General features: G+C 40.5%; 1 protein-coding gene across 5 annotated transcripts in view; it reads left to right on the forward strand.

The window, feature by feature from the left end:
- Positions 1–22,601, forward strand: part of DNAJC6 (DnaJ heat shock protein family (Hsp40) member C6) — a 184,729-nt gene that overhangs the window by 146,035 nt on the left and 16,093 nt on the right. For 4 of the 5 annotated variants that reach the window (XM_006147541.3, XM_006147539.2, XM_006147538.3 and 1 more), the window contains exons 8-14: positions 129–246; positions 1,604–1,683; positions 4,242–4,435; positions 4,545–4,625; positions 6,882–7,316; positions 11,837–11,971; positions 17,523–17,591. In XM_006147541.3, the coding sequence (XP_006147603.1) occupies positions 129–246; positions 1,604–1,683; positions 4,242–4,435; positions 4,545–4,625; positions 6,882–7,316; positions 11,837–11,971; positions 17,523–17,591 (1,112 nt within the window). The remainder of the gene's footprint in view (positions 1–128; positions 247–1,603; positions 1,684–4,241; positions 4,436–4,544; positions 4,626–6,881; positions 7,317–11,836; positions 11,972–17,522; positions 17,592–22,601) is intronic. The other variant, XM_006147540.3, reaches the window with a different exon arrangement.

Genomic DNA, 22,601 nt, shown 5'->3' on the forward strand with positions numbered 1-22,601 from the left:
AAATAGTTTCTGGATCCAGTCTTGGGCAAACAGGTCCCTTGGCCAGAGCCTAGAAGCCTGTGTCTGTATCTATGTGATTGTATCAGGTTGGAATCTCTTTAAATGTACATTTTGGTCTCTGTTTGAAGGGAATACCGTGTCCAAGATGGAAAAATCTTCATTCCCTTGAACATCACTGTGCAGGGAGATGTGGTAGTTTCCATGTATCACTTGAGGTCAACCATCGGGAGCCGGCTGCAGGCTAAGGTATTGTTTTAGGAAAATCATGGCATAAGCTAAACTGTTTTTCTAATAGTATTTTTGAATCTTTTTATCAGATCGCTTTGGGCTTGAGTAACCTTTTATTTTAGAATGAGAAAGAGCTTTTAATGATTACTATGTCCATCTTCCTCCTTCACAGGGGAGGAAATAGACTCAGAGAGGAAGTGAATTACCCAAAGTCCTTGGCATGAGGACTGTGTCGGAAGGTGGCAGCCCTAGACGTTTTAGAAAACCATGCTCTTTAGAAGCTTATGCTTTTCTTAGAGTCTCTCATTTGTATCACTGTAAGAAGAAAAATTTAAATGATTGCATTTTTCCTTTTTACTGAGATAAAATTCACACAATATAAGTCACCCTTTTAAAGTGTGTTTGGTACATTTAGAAGGCGCCACCATCACCACTGTATAATTTCCGAACATTTTCATTACCCCTACAAGAAACTCTGTATTAATAGCTGTCACTCCCCTCCCCATCCCCCATTTCCCAATAACCACAAATCTACTCTCTGTATGGATTTGCTCATTTTAGGCATTTCATATAAATGGAGTCATACACTGTGTGGTCTTTTGTGGCTGGTTCCTGTCACTTAGTGTAATGTTTATGAGGTTCATCCATGTTATGCCGTGTATCAGTACTTTGTCCCATTATATGACTAAAAATATTCCTTTGTGTGGCTATAGCACATTTTATTCATCTCTCAGTTGGTGGACATTGGGTTATGGACATTCTTTTGGTTATCAGGAATAATGTTGCAAGTAATTGTATTTTAATTCACCAAATATTTGCTAAGTGCATGGTCTGCGCCAGCCAATGCCTAGATGTTTAGGATTCATGAGAATAAGACTATGTCCCTGCCTTTAAATAACTCACTCTCACAAGTTCTTTCAAGAACTCATTTCTCACAAGGGAAATTCACACATACGCCAATATCTATAATACATAGTAGGGGGAGGATAAAGTGCTTTAGTGAGAATAGTTTGTTTCAGCCAGTGGTGGCCCACAAAGGGTACAGAGAAGATATAACCTTTCAAGGACAGTTTTGAAGGGTCAGTTCATAGAGTTGGAGCACAGCATTCTGGGTAGAAGGAATGCAGTGAGTTCAAAGTATGACAATATGCGAGAACATGGGACACTAGCAGATGAGGAAATGGCTTATCAAGGCGGGGTTCACGGAAAGGAAAAACTAGAAATGAAGCTGAGAGATCATTTAATACTCATCGCAAACAAAGATTCATGTTTCGAAACAATTGCAGGTGCTCAACTACCCGACATATAATCTTTTGATCCGATTCTCTTTTCGCTGATTGACTGTAACGTGATTCTCTCTCCCACAAAATTTTAGGTGACTAACACACAGATATTCCAGCTTCAGTTTCATACTGGATTCATACCACTGGACACAACAGTCTTAAAGTTCACCAAGTAAGTGCTGCTTGGACCAAAAATCTGTTTTAGTGCAGCCGTGAAATGTTGGAGCTCGGTAGCAGCCTGCAGCCTGCAGCAGCGTTCCCTGAAATCCCGTGCTACTGAATTTGAGTGTAGTCGTTTAACACAGAGGGGCTGAATACATTTTATGACTTTCTGTTGGGTATGTTTTGTCTTGAGAAGTATGAAAAGATCAAAGGCTTTAAATAGAAAGGTCTAAAATTCCATGTACGTGAATAAGAGTGAACAAAGAGGAAACAAAGCATTACTACTTCGTTTCTTGGCATCTGTGTATCCCTTTGTGTTTTCTGGGGAGGGGGGTGGCCTTTAATCAGTGGTATGATACGATCAGTGGCCCATCAGAATAGACGTTTAACCACGGCACTGATGCAGGGCTCTGGAGGGCCCCTCCATACCACACATTACCCCTTAGTTGCTGCATCATAGCATAGCCTAGGAAACTCAGTGAGGTGGCTGTAGTTGGGGTGACTGAAAGGAGTTTCTAGGTCCAGGATACAGACGGATATTCAAGAACTCAGGACGGTGGCCTTGAGTCCGTTTCCCTATTTTAGCAACTGATTTGGCCATGCCAGTGCATACTGGCAGGGTATCTCTCCTGCATTCTACAATGCTTTCATATGCAGTAGTATCCGAATTATTTGAGCAGGCGTTATTCTCCTTTCTCCAGATGAGGAAACTGAGACTCAGGAAAGTAAAGTGAAGATAACCAGGGGCAAAGTGGTTAAGATGGTTGGATCTTACATGCTGACTGCATGGTTGAGTGGTTAAGATGGTTGGATCTTACATGCTGATGGCATGGTTGAAGTGGCTTGAAAAACATGCTGGTACATGTGGGTGCATACCCCAAATCTTCAAGAGAAGAAGTGGAAGAGAAGAGATTGAGGTGTGGCACCCTTGAAGGGTGCTTTCTCACTTTCCTTCTCTCTCTGTCTCTCTCCAGCACGTTCAAGTACAAGTTTGTTTCAGCCAGTGGTGGCCCACAAAGGGTACAGAGAAGATATAACCTTTCAAGGACAGTTTTGAAGGGTCAGTTCATAGAGTTGGAGCACAGCATTCTGGGTAGAAGGAATGCAGTGAGTTCAAAGTATGACAATATGCGAGAACATGGGACACTAGCAGATGAGGAAATGGCTTATCAAGGCGGGGTTCACGGAAAGGAAAAACTAGAAATGAAGCTGAGAGATCATTTAATACTCATCGCAAACAAAGATTCATGTTTCGAAACAGTTGCAGGTGCTCAACTACCCGACATGTAATCTTTTGATCCGATTCTCTTTTCGCTGATTGACTGTAACGTGATTCTCTCTCCCACAAAATTTTAGGTGACTAACACACAGATATTCCAGCTTCAGTTTCATACTGGATTCATACCACTGGACACAACAGTCTTAAAGTTCACCAAGTAAGTGCTGCTTGGACCAAAAATCTGTTTTAGTGCAGCCGTGAAATGTTGGAGCTCGGTAGCAGCCTGCAGCCTGCAGCAGCGTTCCCTGAAATCCCGTGCTACTGAATTTGAGTGTAGTCGTTTAACACAGAGGGGCTGAATACATTTTATGACTTTCTGTTGGGTATGTTTTGTCTTGAGAAGTATGAAAAGATCAAAGGCTTTAAATAGAAAGGTCTAAAATTCCATGTACGTGAATAAGAGTGAACAAAGAGGAAACAAAGCATTACTACTTCGTTTCTTGGCATCTGTGTATCCCTTTGTGTTTTCTGGGGAGGGGGGTGGCCTTTAATCAGTGGTATGATACGATCAGTGGCCCATCAGAATAGACGTTTAACCACGGCACTGATGCAGGGCTCTGGAGGGCCCCTCCATACCACACATTACCCCTTAGTTGCTGCATCATAGCATAGCCTAGGAAACTCAGTGAGGTGGCTGTAGTTGGGGTGACTGAAAGGAGTTTCTAGGTCCAGGATACAGACGGATATTCAAGAACTCAGGACGGTGGCCTTGAGTCCGTTTCCCTATTTTAGCAACTGATTTGGCCATGCCAGTGCATACTGGCAGGGTATCTCTCCTGCATTCTACAATGCTTTCATATGCAGTAGTATCCGAATTATTTGAGCAGGCGTTATTCTCCTTTCTCCAGATGAGGAAACTGAGACTCAGGAAAGTAAAGTGAAGATAACCAGGGGCAAAGTGGTTAAGATGGTTGGATCTTACATGCTGACTGCATGGTTGAAGTCCCAGACTCAGTGGCTTGAAAAACATGCTGGTACATGTGGGTGCATACCCCAAATCTTCAAGAGAAGAAGTGGAAGAGAAGAGATTGAGGTGTGGCACCCTTGAAGGGTGCTTTCTCACTTTCCTTCTCTCTCTGTCTCTCTCCAGCACGTTCAAGTACACTCTAGTATAGCAAATTAAAAAAAAAAAAAAAGAAAAAGTGACATACCTAGATAATGATTGGCTTTTCCATAAAAATGTGTCTTACGTTAACTTAAAAGTCAAACTAAGGTAGTGTTTCTGTGCCAAACATTGTGTTAGTTTCATTATTTTTCAGTGGCCTCATTTTTTTTCAATCCCTCTTTAGGCCCGAGTTAGATGCATGTGATGTACCAGAGAAATACCCTCAGCTGTTCCAGGTGACACTGGATGTAGAACTACAGCCCCATGACAAAGTGATAGACTTAACCCCACCTTGGGAACATTACTGCACTAAAGATGTCAACCCCAGCATCCTCTTCTCTTCTCACCAGGAGCATCAGGATACGCTGGCCTTAGGAGGTATGAGTCACCTGGCCGTTTTGTTTTTCAGGGCAAAGCCTCTGTGTTGTTCATCACATTGACTTATTTCCAGTGTTTCACGGTTGCTGCATGGCCTTTTGTCTTACAGGACAGGCTCCAGTAGATATGCCTCCAGATAACCCCAGGCATGTTGGGCAAGGTGGCTTCTTCGCTTCTCTCTGTTGGCAAGGTACTTATAAATAGTCCTTTACGTTCTCCGGTTAGATAACTAAGTGGTTCTCCCACAGAGACAGCTCTCAGTCTCCTGGAGTAAGGCAGTGCTTAGAAGTCATCTAGGTTGCTTCATCCTTCTTTTCTATACGTCCTGCTGAGTCTCTTTTCAAAACCAGAAAACTTCTTTATCTCCAACTCCACCGATGCTCTCAGAATGATGCAAAAGGCCATCTTCAGCTGTCCTCTGCCTTTTTCTCTGTGCCGTGTTCTGGGCCACACCTTTCCTGGACTGATGGACAGGTGTGATGATCTCCATTTAGGCTGCTGGCAACACAAACAACTGTCTCCTGCCCCCACCAAATATTAGAAAAACACAAAATCAGGTAATCCTCCAGAGTGTTCTAACCATGAACAGCACAAATCTGAGCCTCCTGAGCAGGGAAGGCAAGCACTTGGCCTGTATGTTTCCATTACTCACTTTAATCACTATGGCAGAAATCGAGACTTGATGGATGGATTCTTTTCTCTCAAACCTGGAGATATTTTCAGAATCTTTCTCAACAGAACCCATGCCATTGCTGCCATCAGTAGACTGGCATTGGCAGTTCACTTTGGCCGTCCTTGCTTTGGTGTTTGCCGAGGTTAATTGCCAGGCTCAGTGTAGATTAATGCCAGGCTCAGTGTTGAATTAAATAGTTGAGACTTCCCATACAAAAAGAGTGGTAAACTGACTTTGGCAATAGGATATTAAAAATTCTCTTGACTAACCATCCTGATGTGTGAACATAAGATAGGGTTTGTTGTTGCCTGTGAAAGTTTTTAGTGTTTGGTGGAAAAACACTACACTAGTACCCATAGAATTCCTCTGAATTTAAAGGCATATTGTCATTATTTTGAAAAATGGGACCAGCACCTTATTAAGCTTGAAAAACCCAGTGAGATCCAGGCAACATGTAAATTTCCCAGCTCCCATTGGCTTTCCTTTTGTCTTACCTTCCTCACAGTAACAGCTTTTAATAATATTTCACCTTTACCTTTCCTCTGCTGTCTTAGCAACTGATTGCAAAATAACTCTGGTAGGCTCTGAAATTGATTTTAGCACAGATGCACAGTCTCTTATCTAAGCATTTCTTGGCACCTTGGCCTTCCTTAGGCTTTCCTTTTGTCTTACCTTCCTCACAGTAACAGCTTTTAATAATATTTCACCTTTACCTTTCCTCTGCTGTCTTAGCAACTGATTGCAAAATAACTCTGGTAGGCTCTTATCTGAACCTCTCTGAACCAGATGTGTTCAGAAATACAGAATTTTTTGGATTTTTAGAAAGGTAATCTAGGACATAAACTCAATGTTATTTAAGCATTCCCAACAATATCTCAAACAACCTATAATCAAACATATTTCTGAAATAGAGCATATAAATAATAACCCTGAATGAAAAAATGAAGACTATAAATATTTTCATAGCCTTTCTGGTCAGTTTTCTGCTCACTGAGTTTGCACCAAACTTATAAAAGTCTTTCCCTTTTCATAGCTTTTTGCATTTCAGAATTGGGGATCAATGATGTGGACCTGTATCCAATTGGAATGTAGTCTATTTCACATTAAGTAAGAAAGTTGCCTGGAATATCTGTCTCAGGGAGAGCTGGAAAGTTACTCTCCAGGCTCTTTGTTTTTCCCCAGAAGCGACCTCTTTCCTGCTGCCCATTTTATGCTAAGAACATCTCCTTTCTGATTGGTATAAGGACCCTCTGAAGCAGAGACAATGGTACTTCCCCTCCACCCAAAGTATCTCATCTAGTGGCTGGAAAGTAATTTATTAATAATAATAATAATTGGTAGTAATAATAATGCTAATCTGCACTTAAGCATTACTTCGTATTGATCTAAGCACTTTACACATATTATCTCATGTAATTCTCATAGTAGCCTGTGAATTAGGTACTGTTTATTATTCCCATTTTGATAAGGAGGAAACCAAGGGACAGAGACATAAAGTACCTTGCCTGGTGTCACAGAACGGGTGAGACTTGGAGCTCGAATTCAATCCCAGACTGTCTGCTCTTTACCCTCAGAATACTGTCTCTTAGATGCTCAACAAATGGGGGTCGAATATGATGTTAAATACATCAGGTTTTCCCATCAGTAAGGGTCTGAAGCCCTGTTCAGGGCTGAGTTCTTCTCTCTTCCTGGAATTATGTACAAATAATATGAAAACCCCCACAATACTGTGGTCAGTAACTAAGCATTTCTTGGCACCTTGACCTTCCTTAGACCAGAAATCAGAGAAATCATTCTGTGAGGAGGACCACGCAGCCCTTGTGAATCAGGAAAGCGAGCAGTCAGACGATGAGCTCCTCACCCTTTCCAGTCCACATGGCAATGCCAATGGTGATAAGCATCATGGAGCAAAGAGGCCTAGCAAAAAGCAGCAGGAGCCAGCGGCCCCTCCACCCCCTGAGGACGTGGATCTTCTGGGCCTTGAAGGATCTGCAGTGAGTAAGAACTTCTCTCCGCCACCGGCTCCTCCCACCAATACTGAACTACTGAGTGACCTGTTTGGGAGTGGAGGTGCGACAGGTCCTTCTCCTGCTGGTCAGTCTGGGGTGGAAGATGTATTTCATCCTAGTGGACCTGCGTCAACCCAGTCAACGCCACGCCGTTCTGCCACCTCCACCTCCGCATCCCCAACCCTACGAGTAGGAGAAGGTAATTTTTTTCATGTTGTACTCTTAGTACCTCTTAGTATTGAATTTTAACCTCAGAGCCAAGCAGGTAGAATTGAATTTTCCTAATAAAATAGACTTTTCTGGTTTCCTGAAAGTCTCATAGAGGCCTTTATCTTAAGTGACGAATCAAGAGAAAATAGAAACAGTGCCCATTTTAATAGGACAATAAAGTAGTGTAAGAGTGGATATATGAGCTCCTCATTCTTACTTTTAATTTTCTTTTCTCAGGACATAAATCTCTGTACTGCTTTAGTTACTTTTTGAAAATGTAGACTGATAAATTATTATGAATAATAGCTAATGTTTATGGGGAAATGACTATTTTGCTGGAAATGACATTTAACAACTACCTGTGGTTCAATTCTTACTGAAACTCAATAAATAACTTCTGTTATCTTCCCTGCTAGTTGAAGAAATTAAGGTTTAGAGTTAAATTTGTAGGATAAGTCTGTATAGCCAGTGACTTACGGGGTCAGGGTTCAGAACTAGGCCATTTAACTCCAAAGCTTTCCATGTTTTCCTAGAATGCCTTTCTGGAATTAAAGTGAGTTTTTTTGTTTTTTTTTTAATTTTTATTTTTTGAGAGGTTTTTGCTATAGGGAATGTGTGCTCGCCAGGAAGACAGAGATAGAGAGACAGAATGCAGGAAATCACCTCCCAGAGGGAATGGCCATGCTGCAATCCCTTCTCCTCTATTCTCCTCTCAGGATCTTGGGCACCCACACACACATGCCTGGAGTGAGTTTAAGCCACCGGGTCCGGGACTTGAACCGCAGTCGCCTACATGGGAGTCCAGTGACATAGCCATTACACTAACTGCTGGTCCCTTGTTGTTGTTGTTGGTTTTTTAAGGTAAAACAAATCTGATTTATTTATTAAGCATACAGTTGACATGTGTATTCAAATGCAGATTGCAGGCCAGCAGCAACTCGCCTCCGGCATTGACATTGACATTGACATCCGAGTGGGCTCCCTTGTTGTTGTTTTTTAATACACTTTAGCTATGCAGAGAAGTGTTTGGTTACTTCAAAATGTTTTTAAGGGACTCATGCCAGCCACTAAGCTAAATAGAGTGGAGCAGTTAGCACCAGGTAGAGTTTGAGACCCAAGGGGCTCAGTTAACATCACTCCGCTCACGACCACAGACTCAACTCCTTCTATGACTGGTTACCCACAGTTTTTTGACATTTACAAGACAATGTAACTGGGTAAACAGAGATTTATTATAGCTTCTGAAGAATGAACTCAAATCAGCTGTCCTTTGTTACTGTCACCATTAACTAAGTTTTTTTTTTTTTTGAAAGGTTTTTGCTGTAAGGTGCGTACACTTACCAGAAAGACAGAGAGAGAAAGGGACAGAAAGGAATCACCCCCCCGGGCGGATGGCCATGCCACAATCCCTTCTCCTCCATTCTCTTCCTGGGATCTTGGGTACGCACACACACGCACCCGGCGTGAGATTGAGCCACCGGGTCCGGGACTCAAATTGCAGTCAACTACATTGGAGTCGAGCAACATAGCCATTACGCTAACTGCTGGTCCCACCATTAACTAAGATGACATCATAGTAGGAAGGGTAGAGAGTTATCTCAGCTCTCCAGGCCATAGTCTCCTGTAGGAAATTTTTTCTCCGAGCTTATCCTTTGCTTCTCAGAATGCTCTGGGTTGATCTTGGCTTACAGTAGTTCTGCCGGAGGCATCTTTTATGAGAGCAGGTATCAGAACCATACAGCATAAGTACTAAGGCTCAGGCGTCTACACTGAGGGAACAAATGAGAGAGCCAAGGTGTGAATACAGGAACCCTGAATTCCAGGATATTTCCTCTGTACTTCACTTTTCATCCAGTTCTAACTCACCAAAGTGAGTAAAACTATTGTGAAGAAAAAGAAAAATATCCCCAAGATCTAAGATAGCATAGTACTCAGTGGTCGAGTTCTAAGCTGAAGTACCTTGTATGACTTTTGATAATTGAACTCATCATACTCCCACACAGATAGTTGTGTTCCAGTGTCCTATCTAGAAGAGGCCTTAGACGTTAGTTAATTTTGTGTCTCAAGTTATAAACAATGAAATCAAGGCCCAAATGTATTTGATTAACTTGTTAGAGGATTCCCAGCTGGCTAGCAGTAGACCTAGACCTCAAGTTTTCTGTTCCCTAAATGGAATTGGAAAGAACACCAAGTGCAGAGATGGCCCTGTAGCATGATAGTTAAGCACTGCGTATTGGGAGCTGGGTCTCTCATGACTGACAGCCAGAAGAACATGCTGGATGTGCACATGCATGTATGTCTGTGGGCCCCAAATCCTGAAGAAGAGACATGAAGGTAAAAGAATTCCAGCATGACCATGCTCTACGGAGGGTGCTTACTCTCTCTTTCTGGTGAGTGCACATGCCCTCTGGCAATTAAAAAGAAAAAAGTGACCTGGGCTGGAAGGTGGTGTGGTGGTTAAAGGCACTGGATTGCCACATGGTCAATTGCGGTTCAAGTCCTGGACCTGGCAGCTTACTTTCTCACTTTCTCTCTCTTTCTCTGTTTCTCTCTGATCAAACTGGAAATACAATAATAAATAAACTTAAATAAAATAATTCTTTAAGAATAAAAGAGACCACTAAGTCTAGAGTTAAAGGCCTGGTTCTACATTCCAGAACTAACAAATACTTGTGTAGCTTTATTGAAAAATGAACCTACTTAGTTATAAAATGAGAATAATTCTTACTAGCCTTACTATAAAGACTGAAATTTGAGCTCTTGTGACAATCATCTGTTCACTTTTAGTTATTGGAGAATGACTCTAATTTAACATAAGTTGGTATTTAAAATGTTCAAAGCAATAATGAGAAACATTAGACCAGTTAATAAATGAATCTCACTTTTTAAAAAAAATATTTAATTTTATTTATTACTATTTTTTTAAAATTTGACCAGAGAGAGAAAGAAGGAGAGAGAGTGATGGATGAAAAGTGAGAAAGCAAGTCTCCAGTTCCAGGACTTGAACTGTGGTTGGCCATGTGGGAGTCCACCACCTTATCTACCTACCATCTGCTGGCCCCATGAATCTCACTTTTAAAATCCAGATAGGGAGACCAGCAGATGGTATAATGGTTATGTCACTGGACTCTAACATGGTTGACCACAGATCGAGTCCCAGATCCAGTGGCTTAAAACTCATGCCAGATGCATGTATGTGTGTGCCCAAGATTCTGGGAAGAGAATGGAGGAGAAGGGTTTGCAGCATAGCAGTCCTCTCTTAGGGGTGGACTCACTTTCTTCTCTGTCTCTCTGGTAAGTGTCTCCACCTATAGCAAAAATCTCTCTAAAACAAAACAAAACAAAAAATAAAACCCAGGTAGGCTATGTGGTTTAATGAGTTTTCACTGTGACTTTATGACATAGTACTCTCCTAATACCACTCTCGTTTGACAGGAAGATATTGAGGATCAGATGAGGTATTTTTTAATGAAAGACAATGTAAACCCTAAGAAATAACATGATATTAACAGTTTCAACCTCAGCTTCCCACTTTCTTCCAGTCTTAGTTCTGTCATAAACTTTCCTTTACTTCCCTAAATCTGCAGCTAGTTTCTCACAGGTTGTTGAGAGGCAATGTCTTGGAAATGTTTGAGGTCTGTAGAAAAAAACTTGAGAGGAGTTCAGTTTTTGTTACTGCTCTCCAACTGAGCTAGAGACCACTGAAAAACAAAACAAAACTAAACAAAACCTGGCTAATATAGTTTTCTATTTATTTTAATAACAGAGTTCCCTGCCTGGCGTTTGTCCGCTAATTCATTCAGCAGAGGTATTATTCATACTCTGAGTACCTCCTACAGTCCAGACATGGTTTTTCTACTTATTGATTCATCTGTGTTGGCTTTGTCTTCTCAACTAGCCTATACGCTTAGTTGATTTTCTCATATTATTAAGATGCCCAAAGGCAAAGAGGCCTTCATTTATAGTCTTCATTAATTTATAATTTCATCTGACAGATACTTTGTCTACAAAAATGGAATTATTTATGCATAGTCAGAAATTCTTAAGGTTCTTTGTAAGCTCAGGAAGGAGTTTCAAGAATAGGATGGGCTGGGACCAACAGATGGTGTAATGATTATATCACTGGACTCCCATGTAGCTGACTGTGGTTCTAATCCTGGACCTAGTGGCTTAAAACTCAGGTCAGGCACAAGTGCATGCATGCCCAAAATCCTGAGAAGAGCATGGAGGAGAAGGGATTGTGGCATGGCCATCCCCACGGGGGGTGATTTCTCGCTTTCTGTCTCTCTGTCTCTCTCTGGCTCTCCAGTGAGCGCACGCACCCTATAGCAAAAATCTCTCTTTTTAAATAAAGGAATAGGATGGGCTATGGAGCAGTCCAGAAGGCATATATTATCCTAACTTTTCAAGTGTTTGGCCTAGGGCGTGGCAATAGGAACAACTCTTCAATATTTAGTGAATGAATGAATTCATAGGATGAATAAATACATTTCTTCCCATATTTTCTAGGTGCCACCTTTGACCCATTTGGAGCACCTTCCAAACCATCAGGTCAAGATTTGCTTGGTTCTTTTCTGAACACATCCAGTGCTTCCAGTGACCCCTTTCTTCAGCCTACAAGAAGTCCTTCACCTACAGTGCATGGTAAGGAAGTATTTTATATTGTGCTCAGGGGAACATAATTTTCCACACTGTACAAAAGGTGCTCTCATTAAAGCATCCTGTAGACGCTTCGGAGGGGAAAGCTACATAATGAATCTGTTAGAAATGAGCAATTCACCTTAGCCTATTAAAAGTTCTGGGATGTCTTTCAGGAAAAAAGTCTGCTTAACCTTGTTTTACTCAGCATTCCTAACACTTATTAGACTGTGGAATTCTTTTTTGCATCACAGCTCTGAGGACAGATTATATGGCACTATTTTAGGATATATCATTATATTATGTACTGATAAAAAAGAAAGAAACACTACTCTTTTTGATTGGAATATACATCCAGTTTGGAGAAATCTGAAAAATAGAAAAATATGAGTCTTTAATCAATGAAATATATCAGTATCCCACAAAATTACTATGCCAGAGAACAGAGTGTGGAGCACATTAGAGCTAGTCTGTCTATTATGGTAGCCACTAGCCACATATGGATGTTGAGTGCTTGAAATGTGGCTAATCCAGTTTCATGTGCACTCTAATTATAGCATACATACCTGATTTCAAAACTTAGTACAAGAAGGGAATAAAATATTTGATTATGGTTAAGGGTGCTGGACTCCCACATGGCCTACCATGGTTCAAGTCCTGGACCTGGCGGCTTGCTTTCTCACTTTCCATCTCTCTCTGTCTGTCTCTCTCTCTCTCTGCCCCTATCTGGTCATATTAAAATAAAATAAAGTTTAATAAAATAATTCTTTAAAAAAAAAAAAAAAAAAAAAACTTAGTACAAGAAGAAAATAAAATATTTGATTAATATTTTTATATTGGTTACTTGTTAAAATAATATTTTGGGGGACCAGCAGGTAGCATGGTGGTTAAGGCACTGAACTCCCACATGGAGATTGAGTCCTGGACCCAGTTGCTTGCAACTCATACTTGATTTGTGTGCATGTGTGTCTAGGATCCCAGGAGGAGAATGGAGGAGAGGGGATTGCAGCATGGCTGTCCCTCCTTGGGAATGATTTCTCATTTGCCCTCTCACTGTCTCTCTGTCTCTTTAGTGAACACACATGCCCTATGGCAAAAACCTTTAAACATTTTTTGAATGTATTGTACTATATCAAATATATTATTAAAATTAATACACCAATATATTTTTCCTTTTTACATGTGACTAACTTAAAATTAGATATTTAAAACTTAAAATTACATATGTGGCACACATATTTCTGTGTTAGAGATTCAAATAGTAATTGCATCCCGTTTATAAGTGCAAAAGTACATCACTTTGGTAAAATTGGTCAAAATCAGGGCTCTTCAGTGAAGGACAAATGACTTTGAGAAAGAGAATTATAGCTCACTCCGATGTTGAAGGTCATGGAACATTATTGGCCTCAGTCTTTAGGGTAATGTACGCTCCCTGATCTTGCCTATAGAACATAATTCAGTCATCAGCTTGACTTTGTTGGAAACCATGCGAATGCAAAAGGAAGTTCTAAAGTCCTGGTCAAATTGTAACATGGTTAAAAAGAGAAATCAAGACAGAACAACTTTTATGAGTAATTTCCAATTGGTGTTTGATCCCAGACTATTGGAAGTGGATCCATTAGACAACATACAAAAAATTCACCTCTCACCCATGAGTGGTGCCCATTTAAGAGTCTTCCAACTGGATGTTGATTACTTGTGGGAGGAAAGACACAGGGATGTAGGTTAAAGTTGTTGTTTTTTGTTCATTCATTTAAAATGTAAGTCATGTCATTTCTTTGCTCAGAATGGCTTCTAATTTCACTCAGCATGAAAGCCAAAGACCTCCCGAGAGCCTACATATGCCTTGTGTGTTCCGACATCCCAGTTTTCAGAGCCTCCTACTTTCTCCTTCCATTCCAGCCCTACTAACCTCTTTGCTATCATGTTGGCTGTTCTCTCTGCCTCAAATACCCTTCCCAAGACACCCACATGGCTAATTCCTTCCCTTCTTTTGAGTCTTTGCCCAAACGCCATCTTCTCAATGGCATCTACTCTGTTCCATTTCAAATCACAACTCATCTCCTGCCCTCATCTACATTTTCTTCCCACTATGCTTATTAGCTTCTAGTGTACGGAATAATTTGCTTTGTGTTAGGTTTATTTTTCTGTTGTCTGTCTCTACCCACCACAACATGAGTTTTATAAAAGGGATTTTTGTTTGTTTTGTTCCTCATTGCATCCCTAGTGGCTGGAAGAATTGCTGGCGCATAGTAGGAATTATCTTTCTATCTAATATGTAAATATGAATACAAATGTAAATATGAATTAACTTATGTTTTCCTCTCAAAGTTTCTTCGCTGCATAGTGGTACTACTTAAAAATTATACATTTTCCTGATTTTAAAACTTTGAAGTGATTGTTTGGTTAGAGTACTACCTTTTGTGCCCCATGGGCATGGATGTTCATATTTCCGCCTGGCTGTGATCTAATTCTCTGTTTCTTGTGAGCTGGTTAGAATGTTATTTGTCACCCAGCTTAGGCCAGTTAGTACTCTTCAGTTTTGTGGCCACATTTCTCACTTTGTTTGTATCATGCTGGTGAGTGAAAAAAATTTTCCACCATCCTTGCCAGAAAAGCAGTCATCATTCCACTACTAACGAGTCACTTGTATCATCCTCTTACAGGATAGCATAGAGGTGAGACTCAGATGTCAGCTGTGGAATGCCAGGTTGCCCATGTCCAAGTCCTCGGAGTATTCCCCCTAGCTTTCTACAAAGCATCACAGTGTGTTCTGAAAATTGGGAAATACTGCCATTAAATTCAACAAATAGTTATTGGCATTTATTATTAGGAGAATACTCATTGGGGACTTGGTTTTGTAAGAACAGACAAATAACCATACTTGAAGGAAAAATGAAGATGAAAAATATTAAAGATTAAAATATTTTTATTTGTGTATTACTATTGTTCCAAAAGATTTTAAGTTTCTTTTAAAAAATAATTATTTATTTAATTTAGTAGTATTATTTACTTTTGCTATAGGGCACATGCACTCACCAGAGAGAGACAGAGAGAGAGAGAGAAAGTGAGAAAGTAAGCTGCCAGACCTGGGACTTGAACTGGGGTCAGCCATGTGGGAATTCAGCACCTTAACTACTATGCTGGCGCCAAGGTTTTAAGTTTCATGAGGGTAGACAATGCATCTTTTAGTTTTCTAGTTCCTTATGTAGTATCATCTATATAGTAGATCATCTTAAGAATTCGTGGGATTGATTAGTAGTAAGATTGAAGTTCTAGTGCTTATTCTACATCCTAGTTGGATATAAGTCTCAGATCAGAGTTTAAAGGGAATCAGACAGCAGATGTAAGCAAAATAGTCTTAGTTTTCATGAGTTACTATTGAAAAAGAGAAGGGAGGAATAGAAAAGAAAGAACTGTTATTGCTGATAATAGCATGTTCTTTTTTTTTTTTTAATAGCATGTTCTTTTTTATGGGAAGGTACAAGATTGCTTAGTTTTTCTAAGAAAACAAAACAGGTTACTATAAGGCTTAGAAAGCTGTATGGCTGCTTTGATGATTCGTCTGGTGGTGGTGGAGGATGTGTTTGAAATCCACCCACAATAACAATTTAGTATCTGCATTTTACTCACCAATTTTTATGGGTAAAACCCTAGAGGTGCCTTAGAAAGAAATTCTTCTTTGTGGCATCCTGTTTCTTACATCCGTTTTGTAGAGGTAGGAAAAACTTACTACCAACGTGTATTCCTCTAATACACCTTATTCTCTTTATCTGAACACTTCTTCTAAATTATATGTTTGCTTAGAACGTGGAGAGGGGTCAGAGTGATCTGTTTCAGAGCTGTGATGCCTTTACCCTGAGTGACAGTTGACACATCCCTCACAGCCGTAGGAAATGGATGTCATCAGTGCCTAATCCGTGTTCTGAATGACTCATCATTCTCAATTCATGTCACAGCAGAGGAGAAAACAAAATTTCAGTTCTAAGTGGATCAAGCCTCTTGTACACTTGCTAGTGCGTATAGCTAAGGTGAATTGAATTCAAGTCCCCCACTTTTTCTTTTCTTTCTTTTGAAGGTCTTTGCCACAGGCCCTATGTGTTCTAGCACCCCAATACCTATGACCACAGCTTTCAGATTCTCCTACTTTCTCCCTCCATTCCATCAACACTGGCCTCTTCCCTGTCACATTGGCTATTCTTTCTGCCTCAAATACCCTTCCACAGATACCCACATGGCTAACTCCTTCACTTCCTTTGAGTCTTTTCTCAATATACAGTGAATTAATGTAAAATACATAAATTTAAAATAAAATTAAAATACATTTAAAACAGGAGGGGTCAGGTGGCATAATGGTTAAAGCACTGGAATCCCAAATGGCCAACCACGGTTCAAATCCTGGACTTGGCAGCTTGTGTCTTTGCTTTCTGTCTCCCTCTCTCTCTCTTTCTGTTGCTCTGTGGTCAAACTGAAAATAAAAAAAAGAGCAATGATGATGAATGAAATTAAATAAAATAATTCTTTTTTTTTCTTTCTTTTTTTTGGGAGAGGTTTTTGCTATAGGGTGCGTGCGCTTGCCAGACAGAAAGAGACAGGGAGATAGAAAGTGAGAAATCACCCCCCCCAGGGGGGATGTCCACACCGCAATCCCTTCTCCTCCATTCTCCTCTCGGGATCCTGGGCACACACTCACACGTGCCCGGCGTGAGTTTAAGCCACCGGGTCCGGGACTCGAACTGTGGTCGACTACGTGGGAGTCCAGCGACATAGCCATTATGGTAACTACTGGTCCCAATAAAATAATTCTTAAAAAAAAAGAAAAAAGTAAATAAAAAAGTCTTCTTCTCCATTGCACTTACTATGCTCCATTTCATATCACAACTCATCTCTTGCCCCTAATCTACATTTCCTTCCCACTGTACTTATTAATGTCCATGCGCTTGCCAGAGAGAGACAGTGAGAGGGAGGGTGAGAAACCATCCTCCAGAGGGAATGGCCACAGCCCACTCCCTTTTCCTCTGGAGGTTTTGGGCATGCACACACATGCTCCTAGTGTGATTTTCAAGCCACCAGATTCAGAACTTGAATCGGGGTTGGCCATGTGGGAGTCCAGCGCTTTAACCGCCATGCCACCAGAAACACCATGCCACCTGCTGGCCTCTTTCCTCCTTTTCTTATTGTCTGCTGACTCTGTATTAAGTTTAGAGGTAGGGCATACACTATGATAAACTAGTTCTTGCCTCCTAAGGACTCACAAGTTACTGAGGGAGTGGGCAGACAAATGCGCAGTTATACTTCAAAGTGTGTGAACGTAGAGGTAAAACAAAGGTGAGCCAAAGAAGGAAGAGGGACAAATATATAGGACTTGTGAGTGACCATAGACAAAGGGAGAGAATATCAAGTGTTAAAGTCTGATGAGCACTCAGAAGGAGGAACTGAATTCCTTGGGGTCCTTGCGGGGTCATGCAGACTTCTTGGAAGGAATAGTATTGTGCGATCTCAGAAAACTAGGTCTGAACTATCTTGTTCTTATTCTTTTTCTTCTCTCTATTTGTAGCTTCTAGTACACCCGCTGTGAACATTCAGCCAGATGTTGCAGGAGGTTGGGACTGGCATACTAAACCAGGTAAAAGTCAGCAGGTGATTTACCATAGGTAGTTCATCAATCGCTAAGGCACAATTCTTCACCTAAGATGAAATGAGTACTTAGAAAATATACAGCCCTCTGAAAGAGTCGTTGACAGTGCTGGAAGCCACGTGCTGGCTGCGGGTTCAGATTCCCAGTTGAAAACATGCCAGGCATGTGTGTGTGTGCATGCCTGAGGAACTACAGGGCTAGAGGAAGAAGATCATGGCATGATGAGGCCTTGTCAAGGGTGCTCTCTCTCACTTTTTTACATACACATGTGCTTGTATACACATGTTCTCTGTCATTAATACAATAAGTAAACTTAAGAAATAATATTTTCTGGTGGATCTTTTCCCATTGCAGTTGACTTGATAGTGTGGCTTATTTTGTGTCATTTAACTTTTCTAAGTTTCATTTGCAGAATGTCTGTCTTGACCATAGAATCAGAAAGGTACAGAGGTATTACTAACTCTATCACTTACAATTGCTTGGATTTTTTTGAACAAGCCTGAACCTCTGTGTTTTTTTTTTTTAAATCTGTACAGCAGGGATGATTTTTGCCCCACATAGTTGCATAAGTTTAAGTTAAATAACTTGTATGTAAGTTTACAGCAGAGTTGAAGGTGAATAAATGTGAATATTCTTTCTTTTTTCCCAAAGTACTTGTTCTAGTTCATTCTGTTTTTTTAAAATTTATTTATTATCATCATAATCTTGTCTATATTACATTGAATTGCATATAACTTTACAGTGTATTACTTTGCTTTAATGCCATGCATGTCAGTAAATACAGAGACATTAACATCCTCACATCATCATTCAATATCTTTTCATTGTTTTTCCTGATCATTATTATTATTATTTTTCCAATTTTTTTTTAACCAGTCAATCAGTATTTCTCATTTTGCTTGTAAAAAGATTTTACCCATCATGAAATACTTCTCACACCACTCCACTTGAGAATACTATACACGTCATCATCAACAGGTAATAAACCATATCTGTGTTCCACTAATGTCATGCCTCTCTATTTGTTCTCTTGCTATCTTTCTCTATACTCTTCTCTTCACCCCCCTCATTACACACTGTCTTATCCTCATTAAGTACCTTCACTGCTTTTATGTCTTCCAATTTTTTGCTCTCTACCATAGAGTGTGGATAGTTGGTATATATTAAGTGGATACATACAATATCTTTCTTTCATAGCCTAGCTTGCTTCACTCAGCAATAGATCCTCCATATCCGACCACTTTCTATCAAATGCCAAGGTCTTGTTATTTTTTATGGCTGAGTAGTATTCCATAGAGTATATGTGCCACACCTTTTCAATTCATTCATCAGTTTGTGGACATTTAGGTCAGTTCCTGTCTTGGCAATCGTGAATAATGCTGCATTAAACATTGATGTTCAAGCATTTTTCCAACTGAGCATTCGCCTTTCCTTTGGGTAGATACCCAGAAGTGGGATTGCTGGATCGAATGGCAGTTCTATTTGTAGATCTCTGAGGAACCTCCATATTGTTCTCCACAGTGGTTGAACTAGTTTACATTCCCACCAACAGTGTAGGAGGGTTCCCTTTTCACCACATCCCCGCCAACACTTATCACTTTTTATATTCTTAATCTTTGCCATTCTAACAGGAGTTAGGTGGTATCTGGTTGTGGTTTTCATCTGCATCTCCCTTATGATGAGGGGTGTTGAACATTTCCTCATATATTTTTTGGCCCAATTTTCCTGATTAAATTCTGGGATATAGTATTCAACTCCAGACTTGTCCCTATGATTAAGTTAGCTACTTTCTCAGTTTTTGGACTCTTATTTCCATGTATCTGCGTTTAGTTTTCCTGATACAGCACATCCTTGAGAACTTCTTGGAGGTCTGGTCTGGTGCTGGTAAATTCTTTCAGGTTTTGTTTATCTGAGAATGTTCTTGTCTTTTCTTCCCACCTGAAAGATAATCTTGCCGGATACAGTATTCTTGGCTGAAACTGCTTCTCTCTTAACACTTGGAATATATTTTCCCATTCTCTCCTCGCTTTTATTGTTTCCGATGAGAGATCTGCTGTTAGCCTGATGGGATGTCCTTTGTAGGTAACTTGCTGTTTTTCTCTTGCTAATCTTAGTATCTTGTCTTTGTCTGCAGTTTTGGTCAACCTGGCTATAATGTGTCTTGGAGAAGATCTTCTTGGGTTGATTCTATTTGGGGTCCTTTGTATTTCCTGGGACTGGATCTTCGAATGTCTCTCTAGGTTTGGAAAGTTTTCTTGCAGGATTTCATGGAATAGATTATCAATGCCCTTATGGGTTTCCTCACCTTCTGGAATGCCAATTATCCGGATATTTGGATGTTTGATGAATACCATGCCATTTTGATGATCAGAGCTTTATAGTATATCTTGGGATCAAGGAGTGACATGCCTCCTACTCCATTCTGTTGTTGATAATCGAAAATACTGAGTCTTGGTAACTTAAGAAAATAGAGATTTATTTCGCTCACAGTTTGGAGCCCAAATTCAGGGGTTTCATGTGGTGAGGGTCTTCTGACTGCATTACAATGTGATGGAGAAGAGAGCATGCGTCTGTGTTCCTGTGTCTCTGTCTTCATCCCATTCCTTCTCCTTATTAACCTACCAGAGTCCGTTATGGGGGCCCAGCCCTAATGACCTTAATCTTAAAATTTCCTCTCAAAGGTCCCACATTTAATCTTTATTTTATTTATTACAATTTGCCAAAGTGAATGTGCACTCACCATAGCATGTGTGTGTGTGTGAGAGAGAAATCCCTTTTGGGATTTTGGGCATGCATACACACATGCCTGGCATGTTTCTTAAGCCTCTAGGGCCTGTGACTCAGACCACACAATCAACCACATGGGATCCAACTGCCTTAACCAACATGCCATTAACTGGCCTAATCCCACCAATCTAATCATAGTTGGATTAAGTACACTCTCATTGCATCAGAACCATATCTCAACACATGATTTTTTTGGGGACATTTGAACCCTAAACAGTGCATTTTTGTTTGTTTGTTTGTTTTTAATGTCAGAGGACATTTGCACTTACCAGAAAGTCACAGAAAGAAAGAGCACCTTCTAATGGGGCCTGACCACACCACTGTCCTTTTTTCTCCATTCCTCTATCCCATCAGGATTTTAGGCACGCGTGCACGCGCGCGCGCACACACACACACACACACACCACACACACACACACACACATACACAAGTTTGGAAAGTTTTTCAAACCACCATATCAGGATTTAAACTGTGGTGGGTCTTGTGGAATGTAGCATCATATGCAAGGTTCTCAACTGTTGCACTATGAGCCTAATCCTATAGTGCTTATGGATTTGTCTGCAGTAAATAAGGTCTCTTTCTCATAGCTAGGCTGGCATTTATTGAGAGCTGTCTTGTGTGACTGTATTCTCAACACTGTGCAAGTTGAATGTGTACACACATGCATGCCCATCCACACACACACACACACACACACACACACACACAGCGTTCTTATCACAGGAACTTTCTGAAACAGTTGCTGTTTCTTTTATTTTTTATTGTTAGCAAGAAACCCTTATGTAACATAGAATTCACCCTCCCCACAGGTTCTAAGAGTACAGTACAGTACTGTCAACTGTTTGCACTTTGTGGTTCAACAGATCCCCAGAATAAAGCCCCACCCAGTTGCTATCTCACATGACTGAAACCCCACACCTACTGAACAGCAACAGCCTACCTTTTTCTTCTTCTTTGCCCCTAGAAACTACCACTCTACTTTCTGTTTCTATTAGTTTGACTATTCTAAGTACCTCACATAGGTGGAATCATACAGTGTTTGTCTTTTTGTGATGGGCTTATTTTCCTTAGCATAATGTCCTCTAGGTTCACCCATGTGACAGAATCTTATTCTTTTTTAGGGCTGAATAATACTGTCTTTCATTTTGTGCATGTATCACTTTTTTTTCTTTTTCTTCTTTTATCCATTCATTTGCCCATAGACATTTAGGTTGCTTCCACCTGTTGGCTATTGTAAAGAAATGCTGCAATGAACATGGATGCGCAAATATTTCTTGGAGATCCTGCTTTTAATTTTTTGTAATATATACCTAGGAGTGGGATGACTGGATCTTATGGTAGTTTTGTTTTGAAAATTTTTTTAAAGGTTTTTGCTATAGGGTGTGTGCACTCACCAGAAAGACAGAGAGAGATAGAGAGCAAGAAATCACTCCACTGGGAGGATGGTCATGCCACAATCCCGTCTCCTCCATTCTCCTCTCAGGATTTTGGGCATGCACACACATGCACCTGGTGTAAGTTTAAACCACCAAGTCTGGGACTCAAACCGCGGTCAACTACATGGGAGTTCAGTGACAGAGCCATTACGCTAACTGCTGGTCCCTTGTTTTGAAATTTTGAGGAATTTCCATACTATTTTCCACTGCGGCTGCACCATTGTACATTTCTTAAGAGTGCACAGGTTTCCAATTTCTTCACATCTCTACCAACACTTATTAGTTTTTGTTTAGTTTTGATAATGGCCATTCTAATAGGTGTAAGGTGAGATTGCAGTGTGGTTTTGGTTTGCATTTTCCTGATAAGTGGTGATGCTAAGTATCTTTCATTATGTTCATTGGCCATTTGTAAACCTTTGTTGGAGATAATGTATTCGAATCCTTCACCCATTTTAAGGTCAGGTTATTTTATATAAGTTCTTTTTTTTTTTTGGAGAGGTTTTTGCTATAGGGTGCATGTGTTTGCCAGACAGACAGAGAGAGACAGAGAGACAGAAAGCGAGAAATCACCCCCTCAGGGGGGATGGCCATGCCGCAATCCCTTCTCCTCCATTCTCCTCTCAGGATCTTGGGCATGCATACACATGCACCCGGCATGAGTTTTAAGCCACCGGGTCCAGGACGCGAACCAGGATTGACTACATGGGAGTCCAGCGACATTGCCATTACGCTAACTACTGGTTCCGAGTTATATAAATTCTTTATATATTTTGT

This window comes from Tupaia chinensis, unplaced genomic scaffold (assembly GCF_000334495.1).
Source record: "Tupaia chinensis unplaced genomic scaffold, TupChi_1.0 Scaffold000215_1, whole genome shotgun sequence".
NCBI classification, from domain to species: Eukaryota; Metazoa; Chordata; class Mammalia; order Scandentia; family Tupaiidae; genus Tupaia; species Tupaia belangeri.